A 22,667-nucleotide genomic window follows, 5' to 3' on the forward strand; every position below is an offset into this window, starting at 1 on the left:
TCCGTTTGCAACGTGCCGCACGAGACACTGTCCGCGCCAGCCAATGTATCGCGAAATGAAAACACGTATGGAGCTGGCCTCAAATTAGGCATTAGGAAGTAACAGAATCGTCGGGGAACGTTTTTGTACGGTAAATAAAGTTTACCTTTCTATGTGCTGCTCATCCCCAGGCAAGTAAGCAGTGCTTTAGGTCGCATTAAGGTCGACGTTGATCGTGAGAAGAATTCTGCCTAAGTGTCGATTTATATATTTCTTCAGGTAAAATTTTGCTATTCTTTATGAAATGAGTATTTATTTAATTTTATCGATTTATTTTATTAGGTTTATTTACCTCCTTTTACTTAAGTACATTTTTCGACATAGATACCACATAAAGCAGTAGAGTTAATAAATGAGCAAAACGAGAACAAGGCGAAAGCAGGATCCTACGGTTCGACAAGTGGACTTGTCTACTCCCGCCTTCCCCATGTTTTCCAGTAGAGTTAAGAAAGACTTACAACGTAACATCACGTGAGTCAATCGGGGCACATATTTTGCTTAGGCGCCTCAACAAAAGTAGCAGAATAAATGCGATTACACAAACCTAATTCTGAAACAGCGCCAGGGGCGCGCACAGAGAAAAACAACGGGATGGCACGCTGCCTCTCAAGGGCAGATTTACAATTATGTTACCTGGTAAACTCTCCCTGCAGTTCCTATTGTTCATATACTAATGTATTACATATGGAAGGTAGAAGTATTAGCTAGAAATGTTCATTATTTTAATTAATAAATACAAGTATGTGCCACTAAAGCAAAAGAAATAAATAAATATACAGGTTATTTTGTTACAGTAAAGCAGATTGCAATAAGTGTTGAAATGAATATTTAGTGATTTCATAAGTGTTCCCCTTGCAAGCCTGAATAAATGTCAGGATGAATAATTTGCCGGGATTTAGCCGGCTCTATCGAACGAAATTTGATTATTTGATAGTTCTAATTTCTTCATTAAATAATCCGGTCTTGATGCCGGCCAAGCTGGTATGATTCCAAATGACGTACCAGGTAACACCACAGGAATCGAACCAAACCATAACAATTCATGAATTATGTAAAAAACCGCTACCAGAATAAATAAAATCTACGAGTAAAAACCTATTAACGCAAGGATAGCGACCAATGTTCATCTAGTGTTTAGCGTAGAGATTTAAATGAGTAATAGGCTGCTCAAAAGACATGCACCATACGCGCTGTCACTGCTCTTCTGCCCGTTACCCGTTGTATTTTTCTTCACTAGCCGGTAGAAAAGATGTCGTACCAGCAATGCCTTAACACAAAATTTGCAGTGGTCGTTATCTTACCTTAAAACAAAAGAAAACACTAAGTTCTTCGGTAGCATACTTCATCCATTGTACATGAAAACACTGAAGCATTTCATGTATCTGTGCTCGCTACGTATGGGGGAAATGATTGCGTGTGTGTCGTTCTCACGATACCTGTGGTAGGAACGGTGTGCATCTCGAATGCGAGTCAAATACTAAATGACTTCATACTAACAATGCAGTCAACCCGGACGTTGTTCATTGCATTCGATGTGAAAGACGTCTGTTAATTCCACATACACTTGTCAGAATTAAAGCGAATAGTGCGCCTTTGCGCTATTTCCATTTCTTAAGGTGGAGCCTCGAATGGCTACTTGCGATGGTTTATACCGACAAGGAAGAGGCTCTAGTGCAGTAAGAGAACATTATCATCGTGTTTAGATCTGCTAATTCCTTATTTAACTACCCTTATCAGGCATTTCTTCTCCGTTCGAGTAGGAAGAAATACCAATACGACGCTTTACATACTACATTGTGTATAGCCTATGTGAGACAGGTACGGGTCTTCTTATTTTCAAGTTTAGCCACACAGACAATCAAAGGCAGCAGTGTTCAATTTACGCAAACTAGAGCCGCAATCGAGCGCCAAGAATAAATGCTTCAAGTTAGCGCTAAGGTTAAGAACGACGCCTAATCATTAACGCAAGATTTTGTTTGTCAACCTCTCAATTGTCAAGATGTGTTTTTCTTCTTTCGCAACAAAAGTCGGCCGTTTTGAGCTTTTTTCCGTGTCTTTGCAGGAATGCTCGTGTAACCGGAGGAACGGAACAGCGAGAGTTGTGCGGTGACTGTGGCAATGTTTCGAGCAGACCGGACGCCTTACATGGGCACGCCAAGGAACACACGGATGACGCAGCCCAGATTTGCAAAGCCTGTGATCAATCGTCTGTGAAGATGTCTAAGCCTGTCGAACATTGCCGCAACCTCACTGGCAAAGTACACAAATGCAAAACCTGTGGCAAACAGTTCCACTGTACCCACCACCTAGCTCAACATCATTGCGCCGACACAGACGAGAGACCTTACGAATGCAATATGTGTGGTAAATCGTTCCGAAGTTCGTATCATCTAAAAATTCATAAGCGCACTCATACAGACGAGAGACCCCACAAATGTCAAATATGTGCTAAATCGTTTCGGCAGGCTAGTCATCTAGATCAGCATAAGCGCACCCATACTGACGAGAGACCCTACAAATGCCAAATATGTAATAAATCGTTCCGGACGTCTAGTCACCTAGACAACCATAAGCGCCATCACACGGGTGAGAAACCCTACATTTGCGAAACATGCGGTAAATCATACGCGCGGTTGGACAGTCTGCATAGGCATAAGCATGCTCACGCAGAGGTGAAACCTCATGCATGCGAAAAATGTGGTAAATCATTTAAAAGCAACTATATCCTCAAGAGACATGTAGACTACCAATGTGGAAACAGCGCTTTTGTTTGCGAAATCTGTGATCGATTCTTCATGCACAATTCAAGTCTTCTTCATCACCACCGAACAAAGCACGCGGATAAAACACCGTATGAGTGTACGCAGTGCGGATGTCGTTTTACTGACAAAGAAACACGCGATAGGCATGTGTGCCAGAAGGAACGCAGGGTGTGAACGATTCCGTCTGGTTTGTCGAAATTGCGTGACAAGACTTCATCGCCAGAAGTATTTGGGGTGCTTCAATATCGAAAAACACTGTAGGTCCTGGCCGTCGCTCACTGTTCCGTGAACTATGTTGTTGGTGAACGTCGCTTAATCAAACTGATTTCAAGACAAACCTTATTGGACTGCAAGATTGTGTTTTGCGTAACTAGAGGGTTGAGCGAAATGTCCCCAAAGATCCTTGACACCCATTTGGTTAGAGAAACTTATTGTGAAGGTCTTTTGACAGTGTACCAGCGAAGAAGCTTTGATGAACCGTATTGGAATTGATATTGCAGCGTAAACAGAATGGAATATCTTTCTTTAGGAAGTATTTGTGAAAAGAGATACTGTACTCTTGTCAACTAAAAAGTAATTTCTGTCATTTATCAAGGTCCACAGCCAAAGTTGCCTTCAAGAGAAAGTACTTGCAGATGCTTTTACGACAATGCTTAACTACATTGTACGAGTTAGAAAAGTATCTGCTTGAGAAAGTTTGATCAATGCATTGACCATTCTATGGCGCCTGTATTCATACCGAAAATATATTTTCTATACCATAAAATCATCCGATGACGATAGTGAGACAGTACTAGATTCAAATCATTTGGAAATTCATTATAAAACATGGTCTCCCCTTAGGAAAATTTTTAGTTGTTTTATTGTGGCAGGACTTCTAAAGTTTAAGGAACAGCGTTTTATCCACTCGTAAGTCTTCTATTTTGACTCGAACTGCTCTCTAGTAGCAGCTGCAAAATCATTTTAGCCTGATGTGACAAACGTTTCTGTGCGAAAATGACAATCAATGTTTGACATGACACGCAAGTTTTCATTTATGTTTACACGCTTGCTTGTATATATGTTTCCTGTGAACGCGTTTCACCTGCTAACAAAGGTTAGGTTACCGCACAGCGCTTGATGCGCTTGCGTGTATCAGAACCTTCTAAATCTTTCTGACCAATCATACATTTTTTCTATGCTGCAGTGGAACCTTTCGTTGTCAAATTGCACGCTCAATATGACTACAATTGTGCATACCTGGAGGCTTGCAAGCACCAACGCTTACGCTACAATTTTCAACGAACGATGCATGAATATCCGACAAACGTTAGCCGTCAATCACTGATTCGGCGATTGAGGTCTACGCTCGTCACTATCTTCCTGCCCGAGTGTAACTCGTTTTGTGCCTTCCCGTTCCCCGATAAGGGTTAGTTGCATGACTGAAGTTTCTCGCTAGTGGCATTGTTCACCGTCACTACAGCGTGGCATCTTGTAGAGGCGCTTTTTGTGACCGGATACACCCAGCAAGCCATGAAAACAACGTACACATTATCATCGGCTGGTGAGCTTGCCCCAAACTACGACTACCGCATGAGTACGCTCATGTGGACATGGAACATCATGACCCAATCAGCAGTCCCAATGACAATGCTTGTGTCGCCAGCAACGACCGCGCTGCAACAGCCAATGGAGCCACCGTTCTTCCACAGATCATCGTTAAGATCCGTAAAGCTGACTGCAAACCAAAGCATAAGTCGCCACGTATGACCAATGAAAGTGCGACTAGCTGCGTCAGGAGCTAGCTGCGTCATTCTCATTAAAGGCACCGCTAGGACGTGGTTTAAAAAAACGAGACTCCGGCATAACAGCGTGAGAGCTGTTTTGCATGGGCTTCCTACAAACATTCACGAGCGCCGTCAGCAAGAAGCCGGTTAAAACCATGATATAATCTTGTGTGCAGCTACCGAATGAGGACATCGCGATCTTCACGGAAGATATGAACCATCGCTTAGGCACGCCGACCCTGACATGTCGGATAAGAAAGCGTGTTTCCTCATGCACGGTTTGAGGCGAGAGATTTACGCCGGACTGATTCGTAAACGGGCCAAGACGGTCGCGAAATTTCTAACAGAAGCCACATCGACAAGGCACTGGAAATGCGCACTGGGCAACATAGCCGCCCAGTGCTTTCGCTGAAGTGAAAAATACAGGGCCTTGGTTCCTACAAGCTCCCAAAGCCGATTGGAGCCATTGTACGCGAATAAGTGCGTAGGATGTTCTGTTCGACGCTGCCTCAAATAGCCTTAATTGCGAACATCCTCCGAGTCCCTGGGTCTTCGCAGCTCAAGAAGGAGGTCGTGACTAGTGTCGCTGCCATCCGCCGTCGACGTCCCTCTCCGCGCCCACACTAGTGTGCTTGAACTCTTTAATTGCGTCGCCAGTTGCCGCTACCAACCCCGCCGCCCACCAGCTCACTCAACTCCCTGAGGAAGACACACGTATGTTGTGCACCCGACCATCGCCCGCTCTGCTGTCACAGAAGAAATGCAAGCCGCGTCTACTATCGATAACCGTACCGTGTGATGGGAGTACCATGTTTCGCGCGCTAAATCTCTACGTCCATAGCAAAGCGGGCAACCACGTAAAATTCCCAACAACCTTACTGTAACTCGGAGGAGAGGCCCGCGACTTTCCTGATCACCCTGGCCGCGGCACTACCTCTTACTGCTGTGCCCACAGTACACTGGCCAAATACGTGGAAATATTGTCGCGAAACCGTATTCGGTAAACTGCGCGACGTAGCAATATGCACGACGTAGCAACGGCACGCTGCAATTTCGAGAAACCTCCGAATGAAAAACGCGCCCCCTACAGAGGATGTGTCATAACTGCGACGCAATGCGATCGAGACTTCATTAGAAGCCACGGAATAACTAACACAGCAATAAGAACTAGCAATCTCGACGTGTTCTTCGATGTTCACACAGTCACCGCTTTAACAGACGCAGGAGCCGACTACTCCGTCTTGAATCGTTCACTGTTGCAGTCGGGGCAAGGTATGATTACATTGTAAAGCCTCCGAATCCAGGCAGCTGCAGGTCACCTGATAACGCCGACATGCAATGTTACCACACGTCACCCCAGAAGAAAATCTCGACGTCGTCACTTTACTGCAGCGTGCCGAAGAAGCACGGTAACGTGCTTGCCTACGTGTCAAGTACTAGCAAAGGACGGACAGCCGAAGCTACAGCCTTCGACGAAGATATGAGGAGTAGCAAAACCAGCGATCGTGTTTGGGCTTGGACCCCAGCACACCGACGTTGACTGAGTGAAAAGCTATGAAGCGCTCACATGTATCAGAACATTCTCGATCATCCTCACTGATTGCATCAGTCGCCTTTGTTGTAGTGCGATCTTTTGTCAATAAATTGCATGCGTGACGCGAATAGTGTTGTACATTCTGGAAGGCTTTCGAGCACTTGCGATTACGCTGGTATCTTCGACTAATCCTGTATAAATAGCCGACGCCGTTGAGACGCAAATCAGCGTTACGACGATCGACACATGTGCCCAGTGGTGACACATTGCATTAGTGTGACTTCTTTCGTGGACACATGTTTGCCCAATAAAGAGTGGTTCCCCTGATTCACGCTTATTGCTACTGTGTTCTTCAACCTCTCTACAATGTGACAATATTGAGGAATAAAGATTATCATAGCGTAAATTTATTTAGTTTATTCGGAGTTTCTAGGGACTACGACGGTTTGCCAGGCATACCAGATTGGCTCATTCTTGGGCATTCTCATTCGCATGCCCAGCCTCCGCCATTTGCCTGTCTTCTTTAGCTTGTGCACTACACCTGCGAACAACTTCGGGGTCGGTCGAATAGAGCTAGGCCTGCCGCCACTTATGGTGATGCTCCGCCCTTCTCGCTTGGTGCTCGGCCTCTCGATCGACAGACGAACAGATACACCCATAGCACAAACAAACCTGGAGTAACAGCCAGGCGATACGCACTCAGCGCTCCTCCATGTACCTCCCCTCACCACCGCGCGCACCTCCTCTCTACCTCCAAGCAGCCTCCTTTACCTGCACTTGGTTCCCTCTCTCACCTTGGCTTCCCCCGACTTGACCTCGCTGATTTCACCAAGTGGACTTCTACGCTTCCGAGTAAAGACTTCTCATCTAACTGGAAGGCATCTGCATTCAGTCACAGTGCTCAGATTGCACATGCACTACCGGCGTCAAATTAAACGTGACTGGCGGAGCGCGTGTCCGCTTTTATTCCCAAGCGCGAAAACAAACGTCAAAGAAAACAGAAGCGCCAATATTGCAGTATAGGGCGAGCGTCATCGCGCAGTGCGGTGCAACTGGGTGTGCGCACCTGTCAAAGGTTGTGACTGGCCGACGGCGCGCACTATACCTGCATTTATAATTAGAATGCGTTGTCCACTGTTTGCGTCTCATTTGACGCCAATAGCACAATATTTTAGCGCATTGCTTGCAAAGGAGAATAAGAGACATGGATTGAAAGGCAACGACATGCGTAACTAGACTTTGTTCAGCTTTCTACACTACTCAGAGAGATCTGGAAAGCATGTTCAATAAAGTAGTAAAGCAGGAAACGAAAACATTTCCATGGATATACGAATCATTATGTTGCTACTTAGAAACAATGATAAACAAAAAACGTTTTCCGACTACCACTCACGCCGAATTTCACGGTTAAGAGAGATTTCTCTATAGAACGCGTGCTTACCAAGCATGCGATTCTGTGATTGTCGCCAATTTACAGCGAAATGGAAATGTCTCCGCATATGCCATCGGGCATACTGCAGTTTATCCTGGAACACGCAAGAGCACCAGCAGAGCTCGGAATTGTATGCGGATAGACAGACAATTTCGGTTCAGTGACGAGCACGTATTCTACTCGTTGATTTGGTTGTCAGTATATTATATATACGAGGCCATGCAGTGGTTCCTAACCGAGGGGAATACATCACTAACCACTTCAAGATTGCCCCGAGAAGTCATGTGAATACCGAATAGACCAAGGCACGGAAAGACGAAATCGGAGAATTCTTGCGAGTTGGAGTTGCGGAGTTGCGGCTATGTAGGGCCATCATTATGTGAGGAATTTTTATGAGTTTTAAATTACAAATCTCCAACAAACAACATAATTCTGCACAAAGGCATAACGTCATGATGCGTTTGAGGAAGAAATGTGTAGGTTGGAGTCTCGAAGTCAAGTTGCCAACAAAAATCAAAGCTGCTTCTGGATACCGAATTACGCGGTGGCCACTTAATCTTGTAGTATTGTCTGCGATCGTGGAAGTACATGTTTCTGGGATAATGAACACACTCAAAATTAACTAGAGCAATAAGAAAGGCTTGTCCATTGGGCCTCACTAGCTTGGTTATTAGAAAGCACCATAAAAAGATGGTTTAAAGGAGAAATCCGTGAAGTAAATCGAGTGCTAAACTGAAAGGTAGCTTGTGCCTCCTGCAATGTGCTTTCCAGTTGTGCGCAATGAGAAAAAATAATCGTAGCTGACTGCCACCTAGTTCCCAAAAACTAAAACTGTGGCGATACCGCATGTGCACGAAATACATGAAAGTGTAAAAAGAATGAGCCAGAAGATGTGTAGTTTCATTCGTTGGCGAATCATGAATAGCGACCACAAGTAGGAGCGTTGGCTGAGGACGCATTTGAAAGCTGGAATTTTGAAGAGCAGCGCCAACGGCCACGCAGTCGTCGTATCTAGATGCTATTCGACAGCCAGAAAAAGTGCCTCATTAGCTTAGCGTCACGTTTTATTATCATTTCCACTGTGCTCACGACCGTGTCATTTCCACACAGTTGACGCCGAAAGTGCTGACGTGTCAGCAGGTGTTTTGTGTGCCATGACACCAAAGAATCCAGGACATGGGGAGTGCACCCTTCGGTGCCTCATCATGCGTGACTTAGCCGTGTGCACGAGAAAGTCACTGGGGACAGTGGAGTCTAAGCTGAGTGCCAAGGCTTCTTAAGGCCCCTCGATGGAGGCATCACGCGCTTTTGTCTTGGGCCTCACGTATGCCCCAATCCGACCCATCCGTGGAAATTCAGCGGTCGCCTTTAGGTGTCCTTCTCTTCAATTGCTGTTTCTTTTTTAGTCTTTCCTTTTTCTCCTCTCATCTCCTCTCTTCCCAATTTTTCTGTATTACTCAGGCTGTTTAGTTCACGATTCTGTAGTGTGGCCAGTCTTGGGCACAATTATTCGAGTTACAGTACCAATGTACGGCTCGCATATACCTTATTGCATGATAAGTCCTGTAGCGTCCCCTAGTTGGACTCCTAGCTTAGAGGCTGCCATTGCTATTTAAACAAAATAAAAGTGTATGAGAACCCCAGCTTTTCCATGACTGCCTTATCGACGCCCTTCAAAAAAGCAGACGCACGGATATAGGCTTACCAACTCATTCATTCGACCGAAAGACTTTCTGCCGTTTCTATGTAGCACGCTGCGAGCAAACTGAAAACCAAGCTAGAACACTTTCTCTTTTTGTTGATCGTAATTCTTTGATGACACCATAGGCGGGGTTGATAACGCGATAAACATGGTCAGTGGGGCCTATTGCTCAAGGTTCGTGAAAAACAGCAGTATGGAAAGCCAACCAGTCTTGTTCAGTTGGGAGATATAACCGTGATACTCCACCTATCAATGAACAGCGCGCTCGAACCAATATCTGAGGCTAATCCCATTGATCCGACCAAAACTGTGCTCCTCGAGGGCCGAAAAGAACAGTAGGGGACTAATGCACAGGGAATCAACATCCGGTGTGACAAAAAATCAGACATGCCCATGAAGCTTTTCATGCTGACCTTTGCGTCTAGCATTCTGCCGCGGAAAATAGAAGCGGGATGTATTGCATTCCAAACGCGAGACCCTCCTTGCAATGTCGAATCTATGACCATCACGCACATAGGTGCCTTGGCTAGCTCACCGGTGCAAAACGTGCTGTCCAAGGGCACCCTTTGGACCAGTGTGTTGGAACAACCCGTTCAAAGCCGCGAACCTCGATGGTGACTGCGCTGCATATTCCCGGTCACCTGCGAGCAGAAAAAAAGTAAAAAGAAGTCATCACCTCGCAAGTCAAAGAGAGTATCTCATTAAGAAAGGCCGTAGGAGGAAGATGTTCAGTATTGTTCACTTGACCGCGGCAAAAAAAAGAAAAAAAGAATATTGGCCATGGTAAAGGAGAGTGAACACAAACTGCAATTTCTCCCGGTACATGGAAGAAGTTTCATTTATTAGTACTACTATGGCGTTACGGCTAATGTATTCAAATCAATAGAACTTTTTCGTAACCTTAATGGATTATCCAAAACTATTATCTAAATGTAAACCTAAGGTGTTTGGGTCAAGGAGAGGCATTTAAACTCAGAGCAATCAAACTTTCTTCTGTGAGATGCCATCTTCTGAAAGCACCGTGAAGACGGTTTTACCTCATTCGGTGGTGGGACACTCACTGTGTAGACAAGTCTGTCACTTAACGCCTACAACTCAAAATGCCCCTCGAGGCAGTGTATATGCGAGTAATTCTAATTGATAGATTCATTACAATTTTTTCTTCCCAATAATTCTATATCATTAAATATTGAATTGTATGGTTGGTGGATTCAGTGATGCACAATTTATAGAGGGAATTTCGGTGTTGTGCGATAGGTTTCCTCATGTAACACCTACTTATAACTTCCGGTGGATGCTTATTAGATAAGAAAGAGACCACCTATTTCAATGTATCAAACAATTAATAATCTTGCATTGATTTAGCGATTGTCAGACCACGCTTCTCCCCAAATTGGAGTGGGATGTTATTGCATTCCTTTAGAAACGACCCCATCCCAGTCGTATTTGCTTTAATGCAGCAACTCGCCTCTTTTCGGCGTGTCGCTATGTGATAAGTAGTTTCATATGATGGGTCGCATTTTGATACGAAAGCATCAAATGGCTCATTGACCAAAATATACGGCGTCTGTGGCAGCGAAACGACACCTATATTCCCATTTTCTGCAGCATCACGTCACGTGCGCGCCTCGAGGATCAGAGCGGGTGAAGGGACCAACAGTGGAGGGGGGGGCACTCTGTTAGAGTCCACCTAGTGGACTGTCCGTTTCGGCAGCTGCTCATTGGATGCAGCTCTACGAGAGAGGAGGAGACGAGCGGCCCTAGCTAATCAGAAGCTCCTGAAATGCACATTCCACTAGGGCAGCGCTTACACAATACCTCCCCTGCTGCGGCGCTGGAGCGCAAGGTCTTGCGTGAGGGGTGAGGGCATCGGCGCAATGCCACGTCACTATCGTTCTCGGGTGCCGGCGTCCTTCGAGATCAGGCGCTCGCCTGCGCCCTAACTTTGTCTGGGTCCTCGCTATAAAGAAAGTAGTGTATAAGAAGAGGAAAATAAATTTGAAAGAAAAACGTTAAAGATAGGGTGTTCCGAAGTCCACAATCTTACCCGCTGTACTAAAGCGACGCCTCCTAGATAACAGGACTGTGCACTCTGCATTCTAACAGCAGGCTACTTGGACATAAATTTTCATTGCCAAGCCAGACGTGACTAAACTGGGGTCTTGAAAATTACTGCTTACTCGATGGCGTCCACTTGAGGTTCTATGGCTATCCGGCCAGGTAACATGACGTCACGTAACGAAATGCTTCAGCCTTGGGCTATCTCGGAGGCGTTAGCTAAGCGTCTTAACGCACTCGGTTTCCAGCGAGGAGTCCATAACTCGAAGGATCACTCAGCACAGCATTCTATTGGACATTAATGCCTTCGAATTCACAACTCACAAGAAGTACTTAGGTGTCCTCGAATATTTAAACAATCGCCATATCTAGCAAGCTATTATATAAGCGAGCTTAGCACCGACGCTGATGTAGCATGCTTTAGCGCTTTCATTACTGACTCAGCAAAAACTTGCCGGACACTTAAGCTTCACCTTTGGGAGTGGAACGCCTATAGTATTCAAAGATCCCCGACTGGTTCTCACGCTTCCCGCCAACTGCAGATTACGCTATCGCAATGTTTACCTGGAAACGCTGTCAGCAGACGCCATGAGCCTAGGCGAATTTTTTTGTTGGAACACGGCCCCCTGCGTGGGCAGATTCCAGGGGCTGTACACATCTGCGCCGAATAAACAACAAATTATCAGCTTTCTCTTATTGTTTTGCACTTTTAATATTTCAGTCTAAGAACATTTAACATAAAATACATGTACTGTCTGTGTTTTGTGTCATGACATTTCTTTGTGGGCTGTTACTCTCAAAATTCCGAGAGAATACTTTGTGAAGGATGTTGAACAAGGTATGAGATACTTTAGAGATAGAATTGTTTTGCAATATAACCCGTAAAGCCAGCATGTCATACGGAAGGCGTGGCATATACATATACATTATTGTAAATGTACGAAGTTTCGCTTTAGGGGACGGCTGCGCCGGACGCCGACACCGCATTTTCTGCGACACGTCGCCCTTAAGGCTATCACATCAAAGACGTTCTTTCCGCATACGAATGGAAATGCGTGCAGAAGACTGGTTGAATGAGGATTGCAGAAAGACGCCAAAGAAACAAAACACAGCTCGGGGCTTATATATAGCTTTCAGCTTATCAGCTTATATATACCTTTCATTGATTACGAGAAAGTGTTTGATTCTGTCGAAACCTCAGCAGTCACGGAGGCATTACGGAATCAGGGTGTAGACGAGCCGCATGTAAAAATACTGAAAGATATCTATTGCGGCTCCACAGCCACCGTAGTCCTCCATAAATAAAGCAACAAAATCCCAATAAAGAAAGGCGTCAGGCAGGGAGATACGATATCTCCAATGCTATTCACAGCGTGATTACAGGAGGTATTCAGAGACCTGGGTTGGGAAGAAATGGGGATAAAAGTTTATGGAGAATACCTTAGTAACTAGCGATTCGCTGATGATATTGCCTTGCTTAGTAACTCAGGCAACCAACTGCAATGCATGCCCACTGACCTGGAGAGGCAAAGCAGAAGAGTGGGTCTAAAAATTAATCTGCAGAAAACTAAAGTAATGTTTAACAGTCTCGAAAGAGAACAGCAATTTACAATAGGCAGCGAGGCACTGGAAGTCGTAAGAGAATACATCTACTTAGTGCAGGTAGTGACGGCGGATCCGGATCATGAGACGGATATAATCAGAAGAATAAGAATGGGCTGGGGTGCGTTTGGCAGGCATTCTCAGATCATGAACAGCTGGTTGCCATTATCCCTCAAGAGAAAAGTGTATAATAGCTGTGTCTTACCAGTACTCATCTACGGGGCAGAAACCTGGAGGCTTACGAGAACGGTTCTACTCAAATTGAGGACGATGCAACGAGCTATAGAAAGAAGAATGACAGGTGTAACGTTAAGGGATAAGAAAAGAGCAGATTGGGTGAGGGAAGAAACGCGAGTTAATGACATCTTAGTTGAAATCAAGAAAAAGAAATGGGCATGGGCAGGACATTTAATGAGGAGGGAAGAACACCGATGGTCATTAAGGGTTACGGACTGGATTTTTCAGAAGATGAAGCGACCGTATACTTACAGACCAAAATATTTTTCACTGATATATAATTCTTGCTCTGCACAAACGCTATGGGTTGCTAAAGGTCGAAGTCCCCGGTACAATTCCGGATGGCACCGCCCAATTTCGATGAAAGCGCACTGTAAACAGGCTCTTGATTACTCGCATTTAGGTACTCATTAGAGAAGCCGCGATGGTCAAAATTTATGCGCAGTCCCCTTCAATTTGCTACGCGTTTTATCAGGTCATGGATCTTCCACGAAAAACCTCGGAATTAGTTTTAACCGCAGTAAGCAATTGGCGTGCCGTAAAATAAATGCTTTCCAGACAACTCGTCAAAGTGCGCAACAATACTGTCATTTGCCAATTACCAAAAAATATGACCAAGTGGGTACGGCCAGCTTAGAGCTGTACTTGATTAAAAAGTAAGCCCCATGCATGAAAAGCCACAACTTGGTTTTTGTTCTTCCGTCTGTATGTGTTGCTTAAGGGCAATCAATGAGCATTAGAAGAAAACAAACTTTTGCTGCTTGGAGTTCTGTGGCCAAAGAAGGTATTTTTTTGTTTTTAATGTTTTTTGGCAACTTATGTTTCGATTACTTAGTAGTAAATTCATTGTTTCTTTTTCAAATGGCAAACTGCGGTAAGTTAATGCTACCGCGATAAAGAAGTTGGGGAGTCATGGTATTCTACGGTGCCCTTCACTATTTGTGAACGAATGCAGTTGCACGCCGCATTTCAGCTATTTTCTTTGTGAGCATTGTATCAGTCTTAGGATATTTTTCATGCGTTCTTACAATAATCTTCATCCTTCAAAGAGTTCTTACGTAGGCTCCAGCGAGTGACATAGAAGAAAACTTGGCATCATTTCAAAATAAACATTTAAGAAGTGCGTTCATGATTATTTCATTCGAACTCGTTATTTTGCTCGCAAGTATTCAAGTTATACTTGGCTAAGAGGCAGAAATCTGCTTCTACTCCTCAGAGCAAGTCAATTGAGCCCATAGTTTAAAATTTCACCGGAAATTCGGTATATACCTCATAGCTGCCGAATCTATAAGTCATGATTGTAAATGGCGTGAATACGCCACATTCACCCCAGCGTTGCCGAATCTCATCAGGAAAGCGCAAATACTAATTATACTAATATCAGCGCAGGTGTGCATCATAATTGCAGAAACCATCTGCACTGTGTCCTTCTTATACTTCAACCTGTATTATTCAAGCAAAAGCATGTTCCCTGCTATAAAATATTTTATTGCTAAATTACTGTTAGGATTCTGTCACTGCAGCAAGTGGAGCAAGAATTTTAAATATCAAAATGCATAGGACAAATTTGTAAGTACGTTAACGGTTAAACTTACAGTATTCGTGCACGACGATGTGCCGTTTCGGCTATGGTGGATGAGCGCTCTGCGTACTGTATTGCCCAGACGCGTTTTTAGGATTGCTAGTATGGACAGCGGGGCGTGGCACTTTTGACGGAGCTCGACGTTCATGCGCAGGCGCGAGCAAGAGCGGGCGCGAGAGAGAAAATCTGGGGGCTTTTGCTCCTTGAATATATGACTCAGCCTAGGCACTACAGAGGAGCTTTCTTTGAGCACGTTGTACTCATTTGTCCCCTAGACATCTCGGCATTGCGTAGTGCGATCGAGTGGGTTTAGACGCTCCAGCGCTGGCTGCCCGCGCGGTGAGGCAATGGGCGCGGATGCCGCTTGGTGATCGCTGTGTCTGAAGGGACAATGTTCTGACTTGTGTTGTACAAGTCGCGGGTCACTTTTTTTGTTGGGATGATAGATCGGATTTTTTACAAGCACTGCTCCAGGAGGTCACATATAACCGGCCAAATCAAGCCTCAGGAGAGCACCTAAGGTTATATTAAAGCAGGCGGTGCAGGATCTCCGGGGCACCCAAGCGGTAGCGGGGGGATCAAAGATGAAAGCAGGGTGGCCCGTGGGTTGAGGCCACAGAATCCGAAGTGTGCCAGGGGGTGTCCGCATAAAAAAATTGGCTGTCCGCTGTCGCGGACAGCCGATCTTATACTCTCCTGGCACGCGCTGGCCTCTGCGAGCCCCAACCCACGGACCAGTCCGGCTTCTAGCTTTGATGGCCCCGTTGCTGCTTTGGTGTCCTGGAGGCGCTGCCAATAATAAGAAACAATGACACGTTGTTTTCATTAGTAAAAAGATTATCGAATAAATATGATTGTGTCGAACCCGCCGTGGTTGCTCAGTGGCTATGGTGTTAGGCTGCTGAGCACGAGGTCGCGGGATCGAATCCCGGCCACGGCGGCTGCATTTCGATGGGGGCGAAATGCGAAAACACCCGTGTACTTAGATTTAGGTGCACGTTAAAGAACCCCAGGTGGTCAAAATTTCCGGAGTCCCCCACTACGGCGTGCCTCATAATCAGAAAGTGGTTTTGGCACGTAAAACCCCATATATTATTATTATTATGATTGTGTCGACCCGCCAACTTGCGATGCTAAGCTCAGCACTACCGCGCCGCGCACTTTCTGCCAGCACGCCTAGGGACAAGTGATTACAAAGCGCGCCAAGAAACTCCTCCGTAGTACCGAGGCAGACTGCTATTTTCAAGGAGCAAAACACCCCACATTTCCTCTCTCGCACCCGCTCTTACTCGCGCATTAGCGCAAACGTCCCTCGTCTCCGCAAGTGACCCGCTCCGCTGTATCTACAAGCAGTTGGAAATACGCTGCCCGGAGTGTGCCGATCGTCCTATGCCAGCCAGCATAGTAGTTGTTTAATGAGAACGAAACATTGCGAGTAGTGCGTTTACAAAACATGACTTTGCTTTTTTCCAAACTTAGCTTTAACAAGCATAATTTCACCTTTTTCTTGTCATACCTTGTAACTGTACAGCACACGTCGATGACCGACGAGACTTGCAACGTGGACGGTACGTAAACGATTGCCACTCGCCCTTACCACAAACATGGCAGATAGACCCTACGGTTACCATGGTAGCGGTACATTTATTGCTTATAAAGATGCACTTTACCAACGCGGCCAAGGCTGTTTCCGCGTGAGCCAGCTTCTCACGTCCTTCCTAAAAAATTTGCCACGTATCTTAATGTATGCAAATTGATACATAATCTATCGAGACGAAATTTCTGAATAAATTTCTCCTTGCATCGGTGGGCTGGTAAAGTACGCTCCTAGACGATAAGGGTAGAAACCGAGACTGTACATTATATGCTGTGATTAATTCGCTCGTAAATGGAGTCATCGCTTGAACATTGGTCTACATTTTTATTTGCCAAGCAGAATCTCACTGGGTTTGACCTGCTAACATCGTGATGTTTCCTTAAAACCGAGCTGGTTGACAGAGCAAGTGCTTTCATGCGTATGCCGTGCGTGATGTGTAATTAGCATGGCGCTTTAGATGTCTGTAGCGGAGGGTCGTAATGGTGCTGTTCAGTTTTAGGCAGTGTGTGAGAATTGCTCACCAATAGCATGTTACGAATAGAAGACATATCGCGTTGAGACCGATTGGAAGCGTTACAGCATAAAATTGTTGCCACCCCAAAACAGTTTATATTGGAGCTCTTGGTTCTTTCATACCAAGCAAGCCAAGCCGCAGCATAAACAAAGCTAAAAAGTTATTAAAAATGCAACACAAGGAGAAACAAAATCGTAGGGGTAGTTTTGCGCTCTGTTGCCATTATTGTTTGACCAAATATCCCAACTATGCGCTTCTGAAACGTAAACATTATTCGTATTGAATGATTAACAATCACAGCACCCAACAATTTCCAATAAGTGTGCCACTACTTCAAAATTATAACGCCTTGTTAACGAGAAAATGCACGCCATGCTGAAACACCGGCCTTCCAAACTGAACTTTCTTTTGGGATGGAATTCCTTATATACGTCCTTCATTATTCGTTCTGACAGTATCTGCGCAACCTCTTTCGCAGGCCTGATGAACGTTGCGACTTTAACGGTGCGACTTACGAAGTTGAGATGGCCAGAAAATAAAAAATGAGTTGCTTAGGTTACGCCTATGCTATAACACGGTAATTAATTCGATGTCAAAGATGAACCTGAAATCTTAAGTTTTTGTGGTTGGGAATCCGTGTTGAATGTTTTCTGTAGCGTACGAAGGCATATTCACTAAGGCATCTGGGTGTAGTAATGCCGTAATCATTCTTAGCCAACTGCCACCCTCTCTCTTTCCATATTGTAAATAAAGGTGCATCCAAAAATACGGCGTCTCCCTGCAGTTTTAATGCTAATTGCAGTAGCATCGAATGTGATCCTGAGAAGGGATTTGCCGCGATTTCTGCCTTCTAGGTCTCTCGCGTTTTCATTTCAGTTTCACGCTATTCCTGCGCTTAACACTTTTCACACTTTTTACGCCCTTTGGGGCTTTCAGTAGCATACTTTAGTGACATTGCCCCATGAATTACCAATCCAACATTTCTTTCCAAGCTTATTCACAACCTGCAATACGACTCTTACATATGAGCATTGAGCAGCATTTTTGAAAGTTGTCCTATAGTCTATTTATGGCCTACAGAGGAACACTGCCGAGGTCATCCGTGCTCGTAATGAGCTGGTAAACCTGCAGTGCTTACAGTCGGCGCTTATGAAATTCAGCTACATTATCCACCAAATTGGGTTTGGATAACCAGTTACTGAAAGGCAAGTACGTATTTGGATGACGCCCCTGTGTCATAGAAGGTGAATAAATTAAGGACAAAAAAAATCCGTCGGTAGAATTGCGTCCTCTCACTTTTGCGTTGTCATCACCTACGTCGGGCTATGTCTGCTGCTCGCAAAAGTTCAACAATAAGCAAGGACTTCGTGAGGCATCTAATGTGCTTAATGCTGGATAACACAGCAAATATATTGGGTTAAGGGTTTCACGCACAAGATACCAACATGTCGTGTTTCACTTCGAGTACTCTCGCGCACATGTTCTGCCGGCGCTTTGAGAAAAAATGTAATAATCTCAGCAAGAATCCAACACTGCTCAATCTTGATCATGCTCGGCTTCCCCATCACCACGAAGTTCTTGCATGCATTCAAAACGTAGTTGCAGAAAGAAAAAGCACCGCGCACGGAAGGACCGCAGTAAATTTTCCCTGCCACTGAATGATTCTTGTCTTGCGCCATAAGCATGAAATATCCATTTCCCACGAACTACTTTTGCAATACGGCGAATAAACACATTTTCTATACTTTTATGTCATACAGGTGTCATTGACAAGGGAGCACATGTTGCCAGCCCCTGGAATCCATCAGGAGCATCGACAAGGCAATGCCCAGCACACGTCACGCTAGCATGGAGGAAATATCAGATAATTTTGAAGACGGCGCCACATAATTTCACATTTAGAACAGTTCCAATCAAAAGCAACTCAGAGAGGTGAGGGATGGTTACCCGGTATAACAATGAGGCCCCTACTCAGCAATTTCTCCTTTGGACGGCTAGCTCTGATGGCTGAAACAGGTACTGCATCAGCAGTTTAGAGCGTCCTACTGACGCCGCCTGCCTTGCCAAACTTCATGGTTCCAACGACGCGACCGGACACCAGTGTCCGGTCCGCACCAGCACCTCATCCCGCAACCACGCAGCTAAACCAGCTCGCCCGATTTTCCATCCTCTTACCCCGTCGCAACGTGCGGTAAACTTGCAGGTTTGTAGCCTGCTTACTCACTCCCCATTATGGAATATGTAAACATTGTGAAGGAGAGATGCTCATCGGAGCCGAATCTCATTAAATGAAACACGGTTTAGCTGTTTTCCTGTAACATTCTTGTAAGAATTACCCTGGCACTGACGTACTTGCGCGAGCGATAACTGTTGCGATGACTTAAATGACAAATATCAACTGCTGTTCAGAGAATATGGTGTCGGCGTAAAAAAAAACGAGCGTTAGCTGAGCATCTACTACCTAAATAGTTTTGAAAAGAGAAACGAATGTGCTTGGAAACACACTGTACGAGGATTGAAGCTCGTGCGTTTAAAGAAATGTGATAATATCGTAACTGAAGCAGTTGCATTTTAGATTCGTCAAATACTCAAGAAAACGTTGAGATTCTCGAGTAACAATATTACATCTTTATAACTCAGCAATGAAAACACCACCACGATTCAATCAAATGCACCAATAGCACCTGTAATGTGCTGAACATTCATGTATTATAGTGTTCTGAAATTTTGTGTTTTATCGGTGGATCATTCGCCAGTCCTCTGATTATTTGTCGATTTCAAGCAAATTGCAAGTAGATATAAGTAGAGTTGTCGGCTTAGGATGCTCCAAGGCATGCAGAATATATAACAGCGATAGATAGTTTTTTTTCGTGTTTTCTTTATTTAAAGCTTCTATTCTTTTGAAACTTGGTGATTTCATAATTTTTCTTTGTTGTAAGCCTAAATAAAAGTTATGACAGATACACAAGCCGGAATGTATTGTCTCTATCAAAGGAAATTTCATTGTTTGTTACTTCTCATTTCTTTGTTAAATATTCCCTTCTCGATGCCGGTCAAGCTAGCATGATTAGGAACACAAGGTAGCACCACCCGACACGAACCAAACCATAACGTTGCATCAGCCATGTAAACAACTGCAACAAGAATAAACACAAGTATACAAGTAAAAAGCACATTTCCGCAACAATAGCTACCAATCTTCATCTAGTGTTTAGCGTAGATATTTGAAACGAGGAACAGATTGTAGAAAACGCATACACAGTACGCACTGCCTCTCCTCGACTGCCCCTTGTATTTTTCTACGTTAAACATTACAAAATATATCGTACCAGCAATATCTTAACTGAACGCTTGCAGCGTTCACAAACATATTGAGAAAAAGAACAGAAAATACTAACTTTTTCTGCACCATATTTCATCCAGTCTCATACATGACCGGGGTTGTTGGAGAAGTATGGGAGAGGCCTTTGCCCTGCAGTGGGCGTAACCAGGCTGATGATGATGATGATGATGATGATTTCCCACATCTGTGCTTGTTGCGTATGGGGCAATAGATTAGTTGTGTGTCGTTTGCACTATCCTTTCGGCAGGAACAGTGTGCAGTTCGAATGCGAGTCAGATGTTAAATGACTTCATGCAAACACGGCAGGAAAACTTGAACCCAGCAGTTTTTCTTCATATTATATATGCAGGGCTCCAAATAAAAAGTATGATGCCCGACGGAAAGTCAGTCCACCTACACATGTCAGAAAGAACGCGAATAGTTCGCCTTTGCGGTATTTCCATGTCATAAAGCGAGAGCCTCAAGTGGCTAGTTGAAATGGCTTATACCCGCAAGAAAGCGGCTCTAGTGGTGTGCGTGAAAAATATCATCATCAGGAATGGCTCACACCCCCATAATCAAGCATGGATATAATGGCTGAATATGGACGAAGGAAAGAAGCAAGCATCGAACGAACGAGCGACTGAACAGGAGAGAGCCACTGAATACAAGAACGAAATTACCTTTAGGTATTGCATCAGGTTCTCGCATGTGACCCTGAGGAGGTCAACCTACAGTGTCAAATGTTTACTTCGTACGGCGGCTCACTATGCTTGACGCGTCAGATCGTACAACTTTAGGCATTAGCACGTGTGCAACAGGTTGTCGTCTTCATGTGTTAGAAGAGTGTAACATGCTGCCGAACCGTTTTAGTCTTCCTAGCATCCGATCTGTCCTGAAAAATTCACCAACCATTCGGATAGCCCATTATGCGAAATTTGAGTGTAGCTCTGTAGGTGTTTTGATTTGGCGTTATATGTAGGTAAACGTTTAAATTGAGACGTAGCAGGCATGAAGTGCCACGGCTTTTGTAAATGACTGACCGAAGGATCCAGTGTAATCACTGCTGCTGATTTGCTTGCATAATATCCTACACAATTGGCGTCGCGCACAAGATCCGATTGTAAAACAGTAACAAACCAAGACAACCGAAGAAAGGAATCCATACAATGACAGCGAGAACCGACACGAGCTGGTCATAGCATGAAACGAGCACTATGGCTGAGACCAGATGCTAGTACGAAACGAGCGGTCGGGAGGGTCCCCATGAAACCAGTTTTCCGCGCTCGTGTCACTGAAGGGGCAGCTATCATTGGGCTCCGCCTCTCGACCGTTCAATGCTCGCGTCTTCAGCCGCTCCGCGTTCGCTCTTTCATTTTTCGCTGTTTTGTTCGTTCGCTCTGTTACGCCACCGACGCTCGCCGCAGGAGCGCGTCATTAAGTGCGGCGCCATAAAACGGAGAGCTGTTTTATCCGGCGCAAAACAATCTTTTTCAATGCCAAATGTCTCACTTCCGAGGCCACGTTTCTCGACTTCTTCCTGAATGCTCGTCGCGAGCGTGTTCATCGGGGAGTTGTATTTTTAATACTCAGTCCGTCTAGTTTTTTAACTTACCATCGCTGACAAATATTTCTACATTCCTGCACCTCTTTCCTGTAGGATATACATGGCGTATTAGATAATGCAAGGTTTATGTTATGCTTGCCTCTCGAACGAGGAATGTTATTAATTTCCAGTTAAGCATCACAGGTACCAAAAGCACCAATGCTCAATTTCTGCCCCTCTAGAGCCCAAATCGAGCGCTAAATGCCGTGGCAGCAACTTAGCGCTCAAATTTATTGAGTCACCTTACTATTAAGGTGCGATTTATTTTGTCCAACTATCAATGGGTCAAAATCTGTTTTGTCATTCCATAAACATGGTCAAACACTTTCAGCTAATTTGTCGATATCCTTGCAGGAATGCTACTACAACCGGAGGAAGAGAACAGCAAGTGTCCTGCGGTGTCAGTGGAAAGGTTTCCAGCAGACGGGACACTTTACACGGGCAACCCAACAAACGCACGGGCGGTAGAGCCCCCATGTTCAAAGCACATCATCAATTGTCTCTCAAGAAGTCGGACCACAAATGCGAAACACGTGGTAAATTGTTTAGCAAGGCTGGTACTCTAACTGTACATTACCGCACGCATACTCGCGACAGACCCTACAAATGCGAAATATGCCATAAATCGTTCGCGCAGACGAGGAGTTTCCATAGGCATCAACAGATTCCCAGAGGAGTGAAACCCGACATTTGCCAAATATGTACTAAACCATTCAGAAACAAAGAGTACCTTAAGGATCATCTCAAATCACATAGTACCGACAGACCTTTCATTTGCGACATATGTAATGTCTCCTTTAAGCACAACAAAAATTTCAGAAGACACTGCAAAAGAATTCACGAGAGTAAAATTCCGTATGAGTGCAAGCAGGGTGGATTTCCGTTCGCAAAGAAAGAAAACCTCGACGCACGTC

General features: G+C 44.8%; 1 protein-coding gene across 12 annotated transcripts in view; it reads left to right on the forward strand.

The window, feature by feature from the left end:
- Positions 1-22,667, forward strand: part of LOC139049981 (zinc finger protein 83-like) — a 145,594-nt gene that overhangs the window by 26,512 nt on the left and 96,415 nt on the right. For 7 of the 12 annotated variants that reach the window (XM_070525930.1, XM_070525940.1, XM_070525929.1 and 4 more), the window contains one exon: positions 2,102-3,670. The exons of the other annotated variants lie outside the window; for them this stretch is intronic. In XM_070525930.1, the coding sequence (XP_070382031.1) occupies positions 2,102-2,975 (874 nt within the window). In that variant the 3' untranslated portion in view covers positions 2,976-3,670. Of the gene's footprint in view, positions 1-2,101; positions 3,671-22,667 lie in introns of those variants that run through there. 12 annotated transcript variants of the gene reach the window in all.

This window comes from Dermacentor albipictus, chromosome 9 (genome assembly GCF_038994185.2).
Source record: "Dermacentor albipictus isolate Rhodes 1998 colony chromosome 9, USDA_Dalb.pri_finalv2, whole genome shotgun sequence".
Lineage (NCBI taxonomy): Eukaryota > Metazoa > Arthropoda > Arachnida > Ixodida > Ixodidae > Dermacentor > Dermacentor albipictus.